The 15,241-nt window shown below is 32.1% G+C and overlaps 1 protein-coding gene across 1 annotated transcript in view; it reads right to left on the reverse strand.

The window, feature by feature from the left end:
• Window positions 1-1,741: 1,741 nt before the first annotated feature.
• Window positions 1,742-15,241, reverse strand: part of LOC127729717 (uncharacterized) — a 177,847-nt gene continuing 164,347 nt past the window's right edge. The window contains exons 69-73 of the mRNA XM_052237577.1: window positions 13,861-13,938; window positions 12,442-12,627; window positions 9,767-9,870; window positions 7,306-7,544; window positions 1,742-4,766 (exon numbers count right to left, since the gene is read on the reverse strand). Coding sequence (XP_052093537.1) covers window positions 4,603-4,766; window positions 7,306-7,544; window positions 9,767-9,870; window positions 12,442-12,627; window positions 13,861-13,938 — 771 coding nt within the window. The 3' untranslated portion in view covers window positions 1,742-4,602. The remainder of the gene's footprint in view (window positions 4,767-7,305; window positions 7,545-9,766; window positions 9,871-12,441; window positions 12,628-13,860; window positions 13,939-15,241) is intronic.

The following is a 15,241-nucleotide window of genomic DNA, read 5'->3' on the forward strand; positions in this document are numbered from 1 at the left end:
TGAAAATCATAAACTTAATACAAATATTGATGAGTTCATTTAACCAAAGAGGACTAAAACTGAAGTGGGACAAGAAATCACTCAAATCAGCTATGCATGTAACTGCAAATTTGAAAAAAACAATATCCATATTTTCATGCAAGAAGAGAAATACTGAGCTACTGGACAGGTGATACTCTCAAGGACTATTTGTTAACAATCCAAGACCAAAAATATTCTTATATAAACAGCTGCGCCAGAAGCACATGATTCACCCGTATTCTGCATGTTGGAATTGTTGCAATACTGTAAATTCAGAAATTATTGTGAGGTTTTTATTAATGCAAATAATGCGACTGGGTGAGTATCGCAATAATGAGAACTCGCATTCTGATATCTGATCCACATATCTTAATGCACATTTTCCTGAAATTGCAATAATTAATCTCACATTTTTGTCCATTCTTCAAAAATCACAATATTAAATGCACGCAATAATTTCTGAATTTACAGTAATAAAAGTGATATCTGAAGGAATTTAATCATGTGTTCACCAATTCCAGCAATCAATTTGTGAAAAATAAATCTAAGGGTCAAATTTCTGTAACCCAGGAATGACAACTCAAAAATTTAAAAAAAATCAACAGATCTTTCTTCTGTCAATGCTTATTTTGTGTTAAAGTCATATAAAAATTGGCAAAAGCAAATTTGAGTTATCTTATGAAATGTTGACAGACGTATGGACTGATGGAGAGACATTGGTATACAATATTACATCCCGTCTTCCAAGGGCATATAATAAAAATTAGGAGATGTGGTATGATTGCCAATGAAACAACTATATCCATCAAAGTTCAAATGATGTAGAAGTAAACAATTATAAATCACCGTTAAGTCTTAAGCAACATTACATAGGAATAAAATGAGAATTGTTTATCTCCTTCCATGTTTATAACCTGTTTGAAAATTTCTTGCGATAATCTTCACACAAAGATTTACAACTTGTCTCCCCTTGAATGTGTTTTTCGTATTCCCTTTGTGCCCTTCTCACTGTATATATTGACAGAAAATCCAGCCATCAGCTGATTTCATATGAATGTATGATTTGTTACATGAGGGAGGTAGGAGGGGTCCTTATTCCCGAATTCACCAGTATTAAACGACTCAAATTTGCATTCCTGAAAATGGTCCTTAGACCCCTCTAACTTCTGAGACATTGATTTTTATACACCCTTCAAAATTTTGACGGGACGTATTATGGTATACTGATGTCGTCTGTCCGTCTGTCTGTCCGGCGTAAACATAGATGTTTCTTATGATGGTCAAACGATCTGTATACTTTTTGGTGAAAATAAGATTAAAACTTTTTGAGTTACGAGACTTAGTAACTAAAACAGGTGTGTGTTTTTTTTCACATGTCGCGCCGAATCTCAAAAACAATTTATGATTATTGCTTAAAACTTTACACACTTCTTAGTTATATTAATCTTAAGATCTGTATACTTTTTGGTGATGATTCAAAATTTTATTTTTGAGTTATTGAGTATTTTGTAAAAAAAGGGGGAGGGGTTTTTCACACAGACGACGGGCGTATCATGCGCTCATGGCGCAGCTGTTTATTTTTGAAGTGGTAAAATATGCAAGACCAGATCAAGAGAAGGTATTTTCATGTACAAATTCCCCAAAGCCACAACTTAGAAAAGGTTAAAATACAATACCAAACTTCAAAGGGTCAGAATCATCACACAAATTAGAGAACATGTATCACTAAAACATTTTATTTTACTAGCACATGTATATAAATATCAAAATATCAACAAAGGCAAAAGAAACAATGTTAAAAAGACATTAATGTTATAAGAGTTTCTCGAATTGTTAGCCAATTTATCCTTTTCCTAACCTGTTAATATTTTTTAATCAACTTTGGTTTGTTAGATCTGAGTTTTTCATTGGTCAAACTTCAATTATGACATCAAATTTTCATGCTTTTCTCTGAATTTCTTATTTTGACATCATGGAAAAAGACCATGTCTAATGACGTCATATAGAAAGAACACATCTTTTTGCAGATCATTGGAAAAGAAGGATTAAGTTTGTCTACATATTGTCTATAAACCATTAGATAAACAGATTCAACCGACACCAAATCTTGTGCAATACAATATTTTCCACTCTGTAGTTAATTTCTAAATATTTTAAAACACTTGGTAAGCCTCACATTTTAAATTTGAAAATTTTACTGTCTTGAGTGGAGAAATATTGTATCACACTGAATGAAGTGGTAGAATCTATATATCTATTTTCTTAACATATAAAAAAATTTAGTCATAATTTTGTTCATTGTATCAGCTGAATAGAACTGGCTATATATGTAGTCATATTTAAGTCACAAAAAGAATAAATAGTATTATTTAAAATAACACTAGACGCAATCAGATCCCTATTTATTTGAAAGAAATAATCAAGCTTTAAAATTTTTGAGAAACAGAAGGGATCTTGTATGAAAGTGATCTAATAAAAACAGACCATCATGGCCAAAATGAAAAAAAAAAAAAACAACAGAAAGACAGAAAGACAAACAACAATAACAAAACATTACACAGAAAACTAAAGATTGAGCAACACAAGCCCCCTTTAAAAAATGGGGTGAACTCAGGTGATCAGGAGGGAAACTAGTTCCTGCTCAACTAGTGGCACCTGTATGTTGCTCATGCAATAAAAAAAACAGGATAAATTTGAATTGATAATGTCACAATCTCTTCAATATAAACAATATTGGCCTCAAATGAAAAATAGTAAAAACTAAAAAACTGTATACATATATAAATATATAAACTAGGCAAATTCTCATAAATATATATATGTAAAAAAGATATTACAGGTAAAATATGTGTAAACAATATATATCAAAACTAAAAGATAACAAATATGAGCAATGCAAGGTGTCAACTTTCTTGCAAAGTTTTTGCAAATTGTAGCTCTGTGCTTGTCTAAAAAAAATTTGTTAAAAATGTAAACTTTTAGCTATTTATTGGAGAGAAAAATACTTTAATTACAGAAATATGGGCTTGTTTTTGACATTGCACTGCACATGCAAAAGGTACTAGCATCGTTAATTAATGCAAAATTACTGAAATCTTCACAATTTTAGCATTTGTGCTACTTTTTAGACGGTTTTTGTCTAAAATGGAAGTGGGGCACTTGTGTTCAATCTTAATATTTAAATATATGTTGTATTTGATGATGATACATAACATATATGAAGGTTGAGACTGAACACGAATGCAGCCACTTCAATTTTAAGACAAAAACCATTTGAAAAGTGATGTTTTGTGGCATATTTGATACATTTTTCATATTTAAGCTTGAATTTAGGCGTCTTTAATGACCAAATCAGTTCAAATCTTTTACATAAACTAATTGAATCAACTGAAGAAGACACTCAAGTGTTTAAAAAATGTTAAAATACTTTCATCAGATGTACTTCAAATTTTAGGCCAAAATAAACCCTTACCGGACCTTCTCCTTTAGAAAGTTGAGAGATGGAAAGTGCATAGATGTCATAATTAATGAAGTAAATTGGTAGAATCTGTATGATTTACAAAAAAGACAGAAAATAATATTAAAAATTCATAAGGCAAGAAATCACAAAAGACATTTTTGTCACAATGAGATCTCCTGCTTTTGAGGTAAGAAAAGTCAACACCAATGACCAGTGTTAATAAACTTAACTAATAAATTAACAATAGTTATAAAAGGAATAAACAGACCTCATCGCTATTTGGGAATCTGCAACACTTGACCTGAGAATTTGTGACACTTGAACTTTTGACGTCATACAACTATCACTTTTCCTTTGTGGAGTCAGACATTTTATATTGTGACTTCAAATTTTTACGGGAACCTTTGTGATGTCCAGTTATGACGAACAAATAGCAATAAGGTGTATTACTACATTATACTAAATGTCAACAATTTTACATCATTTTACAAAATTCATCAAAAACAAGTCATGGAAAAATATAATCATATATGACACTAATGATTTAAATGAATGTTGAATGCAGATACCCTCTGACAATGAATAGTAATATTTTTTACCCTCTGATAATGAATAATAATATTTTGTTAAACACTTTATCAAATTTTATTTAACAAACTATTGCTTACAAGTACTGAAAATCAATTTTACAAATCTTTTAATTTTTTTATGTAATAATGTTCATTTAAATAATATAAATTAAATTGTATATTAGACAAAAATGTCGTCTTTTTTCATTTCCTGTCCCAGGTTAGGGGAGGGTTTGGTGCAGCAAAAAATTTCCTGTAAAACTGATTTGTTGTTAAATCAGATACGTTCAAAATTTGAGCAATCCATCAAGATATTGAATATTAATAGAATAAAAACAATATACTTTTCATAATTTCAACAACAACTTTTAGTAAGTCAAATTGTTCTGCTTTTTATGTCACATGATAGTACAGGATGATTTTAACAAAAAAGAATCTTCTAACATGTAGCATGATTGCTACAATGTACATGTTCAATGTACATGTTTTACTATTGCAATGATGTACATTTATTTTAAGAATATTATAAGATGCAATGTACATCTTCTGTTATTACTGTAATGAACATGCTTGACTTGTGCGTCTCTGAGATTTATGTGAACGTTTTGATGAGGAAGACTGCTGTGAAGTATCACTCTGGGCTGAGGACTCTCGACTCTGTATTAGTCTGCTGTCATTATTCTCAGAGGTAACACTTTGATCTTCTGCATTCTTTCCTAAAAACATATTGTATATTTAAAATACGGAGTAGAAGAAATTTACATTAATAAATTTTTCATGAGCACAACATGCATTGAATCCATCATGAGACTATTGCTTCTGCTAAAAAACATATGTTCCTTCTTTATAAAATGAAATTTAGGATATTTCACTTCAACATGGCAAACAGAAAGTGGATAAGGATCAAAATGTGGACTGGTACTGTATGGAAGAGCATCCTGTAGCCAATAACTTAAATGTCTTTTTTTAATATTCTTCAACCTCTGATATTTTAAATTACAATTTAACCAAGACACAGAATCTTTTGCTTACCCCTTACATTGTTACTGATTTGCAGATCTATGCAGGACAAAAAAAAAAACCTTCACAAAATTCAAAGATGAATTTAAAATTTAGTTCAAAGAATCTATTTTACTACAAGTATCACATATATTTATCATTATCAATAATCCATGAAAATGAGGTCAAGGTCAGATGAACCATTCCAGACAGATATGTACATCTTACAATCATTCTAAACACCAAATATAGTGGTCCTATTGCTTATAGTACTTAAGAAACAGACCAAACCACAAAAAACTAAACATTGTCCAATAAACCATGAAAATGAGGTCGAGGTCATATGAAACCTGCCAGAGAGACATGTACACCTAACAATCATTCCATACTCCAAATATAGTTGGCATATTACTTAAAGTATCTGAGAAATGGACCAAACCACAAAAACTGAACATTGTCCAATGAACAATGAAAATCAGGCCACGGTCAAATGACACCTTACAATCACCCCATAAACAAAATTTAGTTGACCTATTGCTTACAGTATCTGAGATACAGACTTGATCACGAAAACTTAACCTTGATCACTGATCCATGAAATGAGGTCGACCTCGGGTGAACTCTGTATGATGGACAAGTAGACTTTACAAGGAACCCATATACCAATTATAGTTATCCTATTACTTATAATAAGTGAAAAATTAACATGATAAAAAAAAAATGGAGAATGTGTCTATGGGACACAGATGATGCCCCCACTTGCATATAACGTTATAAAGAGGCATAACTTGAGGATGGTAAAAGTAACACTACCCGAATTCGACTTGATTTTTATAGTTTTATAGTAATAAGCATTGTGTATATGTTTCATAACATTTGGTTGATGAGGCAAACTAAAGTTAGAGAATGGAAACCAATTTTGAGACATACGTACAGATGGACGGACAGACAAGGGTCACACTTAACAACAACAACCCCCCCCCCCCCCCCCCCTGGTGACGGCGGGGGCATCAAAATTTCAAGCTGTCGCTGAAACATGAAAATAAGGTCAAGGACAATGAAAATATGACAGAAAGAAACTTTGTAACATAGGTAAATGCATACAAGGTATAAGCCATCACAGCCTCAGACAGATTGTAATCTCTATGTCTCGCATGCAGGTGAGACAATAAAACCTGACTCTCAAGAGCCTATGTTGCTCACCTAAATAAAGAGGCATTTTCATCAATAGCCTCTTTTAAACATTGTAGACTAGTTTCTTGACAAAAATCTTTTTGTAGATCTGGTATTGCAGGCTATTTTTTCTTTATAGTTTATCTCTTTTTCCTATGGTTTTGCCAAAAACACAAAAAAAATCGTAAAAATCGTCATTCAAGGACAATAACTTCTGAAAGAAGTGGACTGACAATTTATGCCTGGTTGACGTTTTTGTAGGTCTTGTCTTGCTGATAATTTTTGCCGTCGATAGTTTCTACCATCTCCTATAATTTTTGCCCAAAATGTAAATAAAGAGTAAAACCGTTATACAAGGGCAATAACTCTTAATAGTCCACTGAAAATGATTCCTATATTTTACTGATTTTTTATGCTATATACTATTTTTCTCCATCTGCTACAGTTTACATTAAAAATGCAAAAGTTGGTAAAAATCACCAATAAAGGGCAATAACTCCTAAAAGGAGTCAACTGACCATTTCTACTAATTAGACTATTTGAAGATATTGTCTTGTTAATCATTGTTGCTATTTAAAGTTTTAATCTGTCTATTGTAGTTTTCAAGATCAATGTAATAGGCAAAATTTAAAAAAAAAACAAAATTGGTAAAAATAATCCTTTAAGGCAATAACTCTTATAAGGAGAAGTCTGACAATTTTTGACATAATATACAGTTGGTAGATCTTCTAATTTTAAACAATTCTGCCCTTTCAGATATTCTCTATCTGTAACAGTTTTCAAGACAATAGACAAACATGCATTTTACTCCTCTGTTCTATTTTTACCTGTCCGCCATGTTGGTTGGCAGTTGGGATCATCAGACACATTTTTAAAACCCAAAGGATGATTGTTGCCAAGTTTGGTTTAAATTTGCCCAGTAGTTTTAGAGAAAAAGAATTTTGTGAAAGTTAATGGTCAATGACTCTTGCAGAAGATTGATGATCGATGACGGACAATGGCAATAGTTCACACTGACCCTTTGGGACAAGTGAGCCAAAAAATGACTACAGTATAAAAATATAAGAGAAATTGAATACAAACCATGAGAATTGTCTAAAGCTTTTGGTTCTATTTCCTTCTTTACATCATTTTTCATTGTTATCCCTTCTTGTTTTAACTGCAGGATCACGGGATTTTCTGATAACACATCCTTGAAGTGTTTATCTTGATCTGTAAGTACGTGTAGTACTCGTCTTGTGCCATCTCGTATTTTTGTGGCTCCAACTTTGCTCATATGGTCTTTACATAAATAGGCAATTTTTCCATTCGGCAAACAACATCTGAATTAGTTAGAAAGCAGCCATAAATACACAATTGAAGCATTATTCAGCTACAATTATGTATTATAATTTTTAATTGCTATTATTGTCATGATTGTAACTAAATTGTAACTTTCTATGTCATGTATTTGAGTTTTGCACAAAAATTAATCTTCAAAATGGCCACAAGATGCAAATATTGCTCATGAGATATTATCTAGACAAAATAATTCATAATGAAAACTATAATATTGTATAATACGGTAATGTTATGTGAAACTGGTACAGATGAGATGACAAACTAAAAGGAACGAAGAAAGCTTAAGGTTTAATGACAATTCAAATGCTTTCAGTGGAATCATATATGACAACTGTTTGAATGGTTTTACACTAGTCATTTTTGGGGCCCTTTATAGCTTGCGTGTTGAAGGCCGTACTTTGACCTATAAGGTTTACTTTTACAAATTGTGACTTGGATGGAAAGTTGTCTCATTGGCACAACTTCTTATATCTATCATAAGAATAAAATTAGTCATTTTGTAAAGGATCTCTTATTCATCATTCCAATGGTTGGTCTTGGCTGGCCTCCAAAGAAATGTTAGTGTCAGAAGACTTACCATGTTGATTTTCAATATTATTTAATTTCAAAATGACATTACCCGGTACTCCCCCAAAAAACATTCCATCAAATCTGATTTTTGGATTTAATCTTTAATATTGCTGATGTAAACCTTTGACATAAATTTGATCAAACTTCAATAAGAATTGCAAGTGTGATAGCTATTACAATGTTGATTTTCCATATTTTTTACATTTAAAAGGGCATAATTAAAAAAATATTCAATCAAACCTGATTTATAAACCCTTGGTGATGTAGGCCTTTCACATAAATTTCATTAAAGAGGCAATAGCTGTCAAATTCATGTTCACAGATTTGACTTAAATTCTCATAATTGATTTATAACATACTAAAATGTATATCAAAATACAAAAAGACTAAAATAAACTATTAACAATACATGGGCTCAATGATATGTATCAGCATTTCGTGTGTATCTGTCTAGAAGTCATCTAATTAACCATTGAAATGACCTCCAAAGACTACTGTCGATGGTCATTATAACCCAATAAAAACATAAATATAAATAAAATAGATAGCAAGCACGTGCAATTGGATTTTTCTAGGTCAGTTTAATTTCATGTTATAGGTTGAAAAAAATATGTTAATCATCGTTTTTACCAGTATAAGAATGAGGGGTTGAATTGAAGATCAAATGAATACAGATAGAATGAGGTTACATTCTAGTGTTGATTTTCTATATAATTTACAATTCAAAGGGGCATTACTCCAAAACAAAATAATTCATTAATGATTTTGAACTTGTTGAATATATTGCTGATATAAACTGACAAAAAATTTCTGAAATCTGATGAGGAAAGTAGGTGTGTGAGTGATTACAATGTAAATTTTCATATTTTTAACCCTTACTGTTTAGTCCATATTTGGTAATATCCTTAAGGCGTGGCTCGGTATTTATACATGCTGCCAATGTGTTATTGTGCTATGGTATTTTTTTGTATTCTTGTCTTTCATTTTTGCTTATGTGCTTTGACTATAGAGTGTTTATATGCCATTTTGTTTTTCTTTGTTGACATAGTTTTGTTTTTATAGTGATTAAGATTATAACACAATGTTGACAGCTGTCCTCAAAATTTTGACATTTTTACCTATTGTCTGTTGGTTTTGCTCACACATTGTTGTCAATATAATCAAATTCTATGCAACTGTCATACAAGTGAGAGGTTTAATCCACCATTTTCTACATAAGGAAATACCTGTACCATGTCAGGAATATGACAGTTGTTTTCTATGCATTTGATGTGTTTGAGCTTTTGATTTTGTCATTTGATAAGGGACTTTCTGTTTTGAGTTTTCCCTGGAGTTCAGTATTTTCGTTATTTTACTTTTTTTCATATTATTAACATTGCCAAAGAGCAGAATTCCCCCAAAATAATCAATTAGCCCTGAATTTGAGTAAATTTATGACATAAAGGTTATTGAATTTGTTTTGAACTATAGGTGTGAGAGCGCTTACATTATCCGATGGGCTGAAATTAGCATTCCATAACACCTTCTCTGCTTTACAGGCGGGTAAAAAAAACTATCAATTGACAAATGACAAATGACAATAGCTGAAGTGTTCTTTAACTATGAAAATCAAAGATGCTCCTTAATTGTTTACCTCCAAAACTCATTTAGCCATGATTTGTCCAAGTCAGAGTAATCTTCTATCACTTTACGGAGAGCTCTGTAAGCTTCAGTGAAATTTTTAGTACTTGTTCCTTCCTAAAATAGAAAAAATAAAATCAATTCTTTTCAACAATATTCTATATATTTTGATGGACCTTCAAACACCTATTTCAGCAAGAAGTGGTGTTAGTAAACTTTGTAACATCACGTAACTAGACACTCACCTACACTGCTTTAGTTGAAACAAAAACATATATAACAACAGTAAAAAGTGGCTTATTTACTAAATGAAAAATCAAAAGTAGGGCATGAAAAGGACATTAAAAGACACTGGCCACATTAGAACAAAAAAAAATGGAGAATGTGTCCATGGGACACAGATTATGCCCCCGTTTATACATAATGTTATAAAGGGACATAACTCAAGTATAAGTGACGTCACCCAAATTCAAACTTAATCTGAGTTTTTTTTTGGTTGAAGCAAACTAAAGTTAGAGAACGGAATCCAATTTTAGGATGTACGGATGGACAGACTGACAAGGGAAACACTTCATGCCTCTTCCGATGACAGCTGGGGCATAAAAACTGTAGATTTTCAACCAGCTAGAGCTGTCAGCATAGTCAGACTTATACTTAGTTGCTGTTGTGAAATTCAGTATTGAGCAAATGGCATTTTGAGATTCTTGGCTTTCAGCAGTGGGGTCAAGGTCAAGGTATTTGACACATCCCCATACCATGGTGTTTCTGTATACAAAATTTTGTCAATCTAAGTGCTATGGTACAAAAGTTATGCCCTATAGACAAATCAGACAGTTTTATTTTACTATCATAGGGATCAAAGGTCCAAGTCAAGGACTATGAGAGACCTGACTTTGATATAAGACACACCTTCATCCCATGATGCATCAGCATACAAAGTTTGGTCAACCTAAATTCTTTGATACAAAAGTTACCAGTATGTGTAAGACATAAATCAAATAAAGTTTCACTATCATAGGGGTCAAAGTCAGAGTGGATTGACTTTTGTGAATCACACACTCCTATCCCATGATGCAACTGCAGGCCAAGTTTGGTTAACCTAACAGCTTTGAATATTGTTTTTATCAGTTTAGTATTGATTTTACTATCAATAAATTAAAACCAAACTAAATATTATTGTTTTACACATATGTACATTCACAGTTCTACAATCTGTCCATAGCTATATTTTGGCATTGCACAAAGTCATGTTTTTCTCTTACTGTTTATGACGTCTTTACACTAAAAATCCATTGGATGTTGGATGTTTTACTGACTAATATTTTATCTAGTGAAAGACAACTGTGAATACCTTTGGGTATCCACCCACTATTACCCAACTGCACGATTACAACTTCAGGTGTTGGTTCACCATATATAAATTCAAGTTTACTTTTTTACTGTGAACCCCTGTATCCAAAAGGATCCACCTTTGCCACACTAGCGTTGTACCTAACAACAACCCAGCATGGACGATAATCCCGGACCATTTCAAAAGTTCTCAATCCTTACCTGAAAATTACCAGATTCGAGGAAAAAAGAAGGAGAGATTTGGAAACAGAAACAACCACAGAAAAATACACATACGGAGCAGTCCATTACTGAAGATTAACATACAATACATAAGTACACAAAGACAAAATTATTTGGAATACCAGACAATCCACTTAGACATGTTAGAGAAAAGAGGAAGAAACCAGAAACGAAATGAACCACAGGAAACCATGCGGTAATTGATGGGTGTTGTTTCTTTATTATCGATTTATTTACTTATCTAGTGAAAGACAACTGTGAATACCTTTCGGTATCCACCCACTATTACCCAACCGCACGATTACCACTTCAGGTGTTGGTTCACCATATATAAATTCAAGTTAATATTTTATTAGAAAGACACATGATTTTTTGTTAGTTATTGGCTTTGAACTAGCCATCAGTGACTGTGAGCACTCTCAGACCTGTACTTTGTGTCTTTTTTGTTTTTGTTAGGGTTTTTATGTGCTTTGTATCCATATGATGGCATAAGCCCTTTTTAACTGATTTTCATAGTTTGTTTTTATGTTGTACTGTTATACCACTGTCCCAGGATAAGGGGAGGGTTTGGCACAAGAACACATGTTTAACCCTGCCACATTCTGTATGTGGCTGTCCCAAGTCAACAACCTGTAATTCAGTGGTTGTCAATTGTTGCTGTAGATGTTATTTGTTTTTCCTTTAGTGTTTTGTACTTAAATCAGGCTGCTAGTTTTATAGTTTAAATTGTTTTACATTTGTCATTTTGGGGCCTTTAATAGCTTACAATGTGGTATGGGTTTTGCTCATTGTTGAAGGACAAATGGTGATCTATAGTTGTTAACTTCTATGTCATTTGTTAGTTGTCTCATTGGCAATCATACCACATCTTACTTTTATATAAGTTTTACAGTACAAAAGTCTGTGGCTGACATGAAGCAGGACTGATGGACTGACAAATGAACAGGCAGACAGACAAGGTGATACTTATATACCCCCATCCCAAACTTTGTTTATGTGGTGTATAATTACTAACAGATCTATTTAATGGAACTTGAAAGCATTACCAAACATGCTCAAACAAACAGATAAACTAATGGACCATATACATTAATACATCTTTACCAATCAACATACCTTTTGTATAAACTTGAGGAAATTTTCTCCACGTAGAGATTCCATGCAGTGCAGGTCAACTCCACTTTGTTTAAGAATAGCATAAAATCTAGACAGATATGGAGATATATCTTTAAGAACTTTCATCAGGTTTTCTTTACCAGTCAGTTTATCAAGGTCAACTGTGATTCCATAGAAATGCCAACCCTGTAAAAAAAGGTATTACTCAGTATTATTTTACTAGTCCCTGATTTTTTTGTGTTTGTGGTAGCAACATTCTGAACCATTTATTGAGATAAAAAAGGAGAGAGGAGCAATAAAGTAACTAGATTAATCCGTCTGCAACCTTATATACTAATATGCCATGTCCTGGGTCAAGAACCTTGTCAGTGTTTGTCTTTTAAAGTTATATCTTATTTTTCTCTATATTGAAATTCATTTTACTTTCATTTGACAGACTGAGGAAAGCTATTGGTTCTATCACCAGCCATATTAAAAAAGATTATAAAATTGGTATTTGCTGCTTCTATGACAGACAGGTCAGCTCCAAGTCAGAAAAAAAATTGTTCAAATGGAGTGATAAGTCTTTTTCCTGGCTTTGACCTTATGAGCTTACACATGTAACATCTGACTCAAAGCGTCAGTCCTGGACAAAAGATGGTTCCTGTCTTTGTCTTTTTTTTTCTTTATTGACATAGTTGTTTGTTTTTATAATGATTAAGATTATAACACAATGTTGACTGCTGTGCTCCAATTTTTGACATTTTTACCTATTATGTCTGTTTGTTTTGCTCACACACATTGTTGTCAATATAATGGAATTTTATCTGACTGTCATACAAGTGTGGGGTTTAGCTAGCTATAAAACCAGGTTTAATCTACCATTTTTTGTACATAAGGAAATGCCTTTACCAATTCAGGAATATGACAGTTGTTTTCCATTCGTTTGATGTGTTTGAGCTTTTGATTTTGCCATTTGATAAGGAACTTTCCATTTTGAATTTTCCTTTGAGTTAGGTATTTTTGATATTTTACTTTTCACAATAAGATGTTGTTGCCATGTATGATTAAAAGATTTTCCCCTGGATAGTAAACATCCATCCATTCATCTTAATTTAGACTACTGGCCTTTTCTTAAGTTGATTCAGAGCTACTCTGTTGGCCTTGTAGTAACATATACATCCTCGGCTTTCAAATATTCGGCTTTGAGTGTTCTTGATGAAGGTAAATCCAGAAATGCGATTCGGACACATTAAATTTATAACGTGTTGTTTTCTTTTTAAATAGTAGATATAAAGAAACATGGCATCAATAACTGATCATTGTTGTTAATGTATGATGACTGTAGGATTATTATTACCTTATCCAATGACCCTTGGTGGTTGACTGTCTCGAAGTCAACCATACATCTAAACTCTCTTAATTTTACACATTGTATACCTGTTCATATTCACATAAAACTCTGAGGTTAAGGTTTCTTTCTTTCCATTCATCATCTATGCAGTCTTCTAAAATTGCCTGTAATAGAACCACCATTTAGAATGTATTCATTTAGGCTGCATTCAAAATATTCTAATATTTAAAGATTTTGACTTGATTTTTTGTAAATCGAAGATTAGAAAAATTTTCTGGTTCAATATCTAAATTGCATGTTGTTCAGAGACGAAAATTATCATTCTTTTTAAAAAAAAAAATTTAAAAGATCATTAATGAAAGTTTGAGTGGATAATGACAGACCTAAAAAGTTGAAAACCTTTTTCAATCAGACCTTAAGAACTAATAAGCAATTGTACAAATAGCAAGTATTTGATAATGTGTTCTAACAAACAATTATCAGAGTCCATGGCTTACACTATATAACCACATTACAGGTAGAATAAGAAGCAAGAATATGTGTCCATAGGACCTCATTATTACACTTCCACTTTCACAGTGAACTGGAAAATGTGGGTCAAAACCCTAAATTTGGAGCATAATTTCAGGGAGTACCAAACACTTTGACTAAAAGAGGTTTGACTTGATTAATTTCATAACATGCATTCTGTAAGAAATGGAAGGGTCCAAATAACCTTAATTCTAGGTGGACTGGAATCATACTAGAATTCACATTGAGATTCATAATATTTTGACAAAATATTTACCTTGGCATGTTGACAAAAATACAAAAAATTCAAGAAATTTCAACCACACAATTTACAGGAATAATTTCATTGAATATATAGCAGTTTGACAAACATTTAATTTTAATCATTGAGAAGCTTGATTTCTCTTTACTTATAGGATGTGATTAAAATGTACATACAAAAAATATAGTTCCTTGCACTTTCTAGCCAATGTAAAAAAAGGAATCCAAATTTTGAAAAATATTCAACTAGTGACCAAACAACACTGATAATTCAATTCTGTGCTACATAAATGTAAGAAGATGTGGTATGATTGCCAATGAGACAACTCTCCACAAAAGACCAAATGACCCAGAATTAAGGTTATTTGGATCCTTCCCTTTCTTACAGAATGCATGTTATGAAAGCTTTTGTTTGTGCACTTCAACCTTAACTTTACCAACCTCTAAGTGTTTGGAGTACCACAGACTTATCAGTGAATTGATACTTGCAAAAAAATTAACTTTTTATGATTTTTTCATCGTTCATTGTCATTGTTACTTATATGATGAAAGAAATTTATTAAACTGTGATTCGTTTGCCCAAACCAATATTTCTTTTTCATTTCAACCTATTGTTTGTTTATCTTGTCTAATCTATACATACTGGTATGAGATTCTGTATAGCTTGGTAACAAACATGATCTCTTCAGGGTCTGA

Source organism: Mytilus californianus, unplaced genomic scaffold, assembly GCF_021869535.1.
Source record: "Mytilus californianus isolate M0D057914Y unplaced genomic scaffold, xbMytCali1.0.p SCAF_2, whole genome shotgun sequence".
NCBI lineage: Eukaryota > Metazoa > Mollusca > Bivalvia > Mytilida > Mytilidae > Mytilus > Mytilus californianus.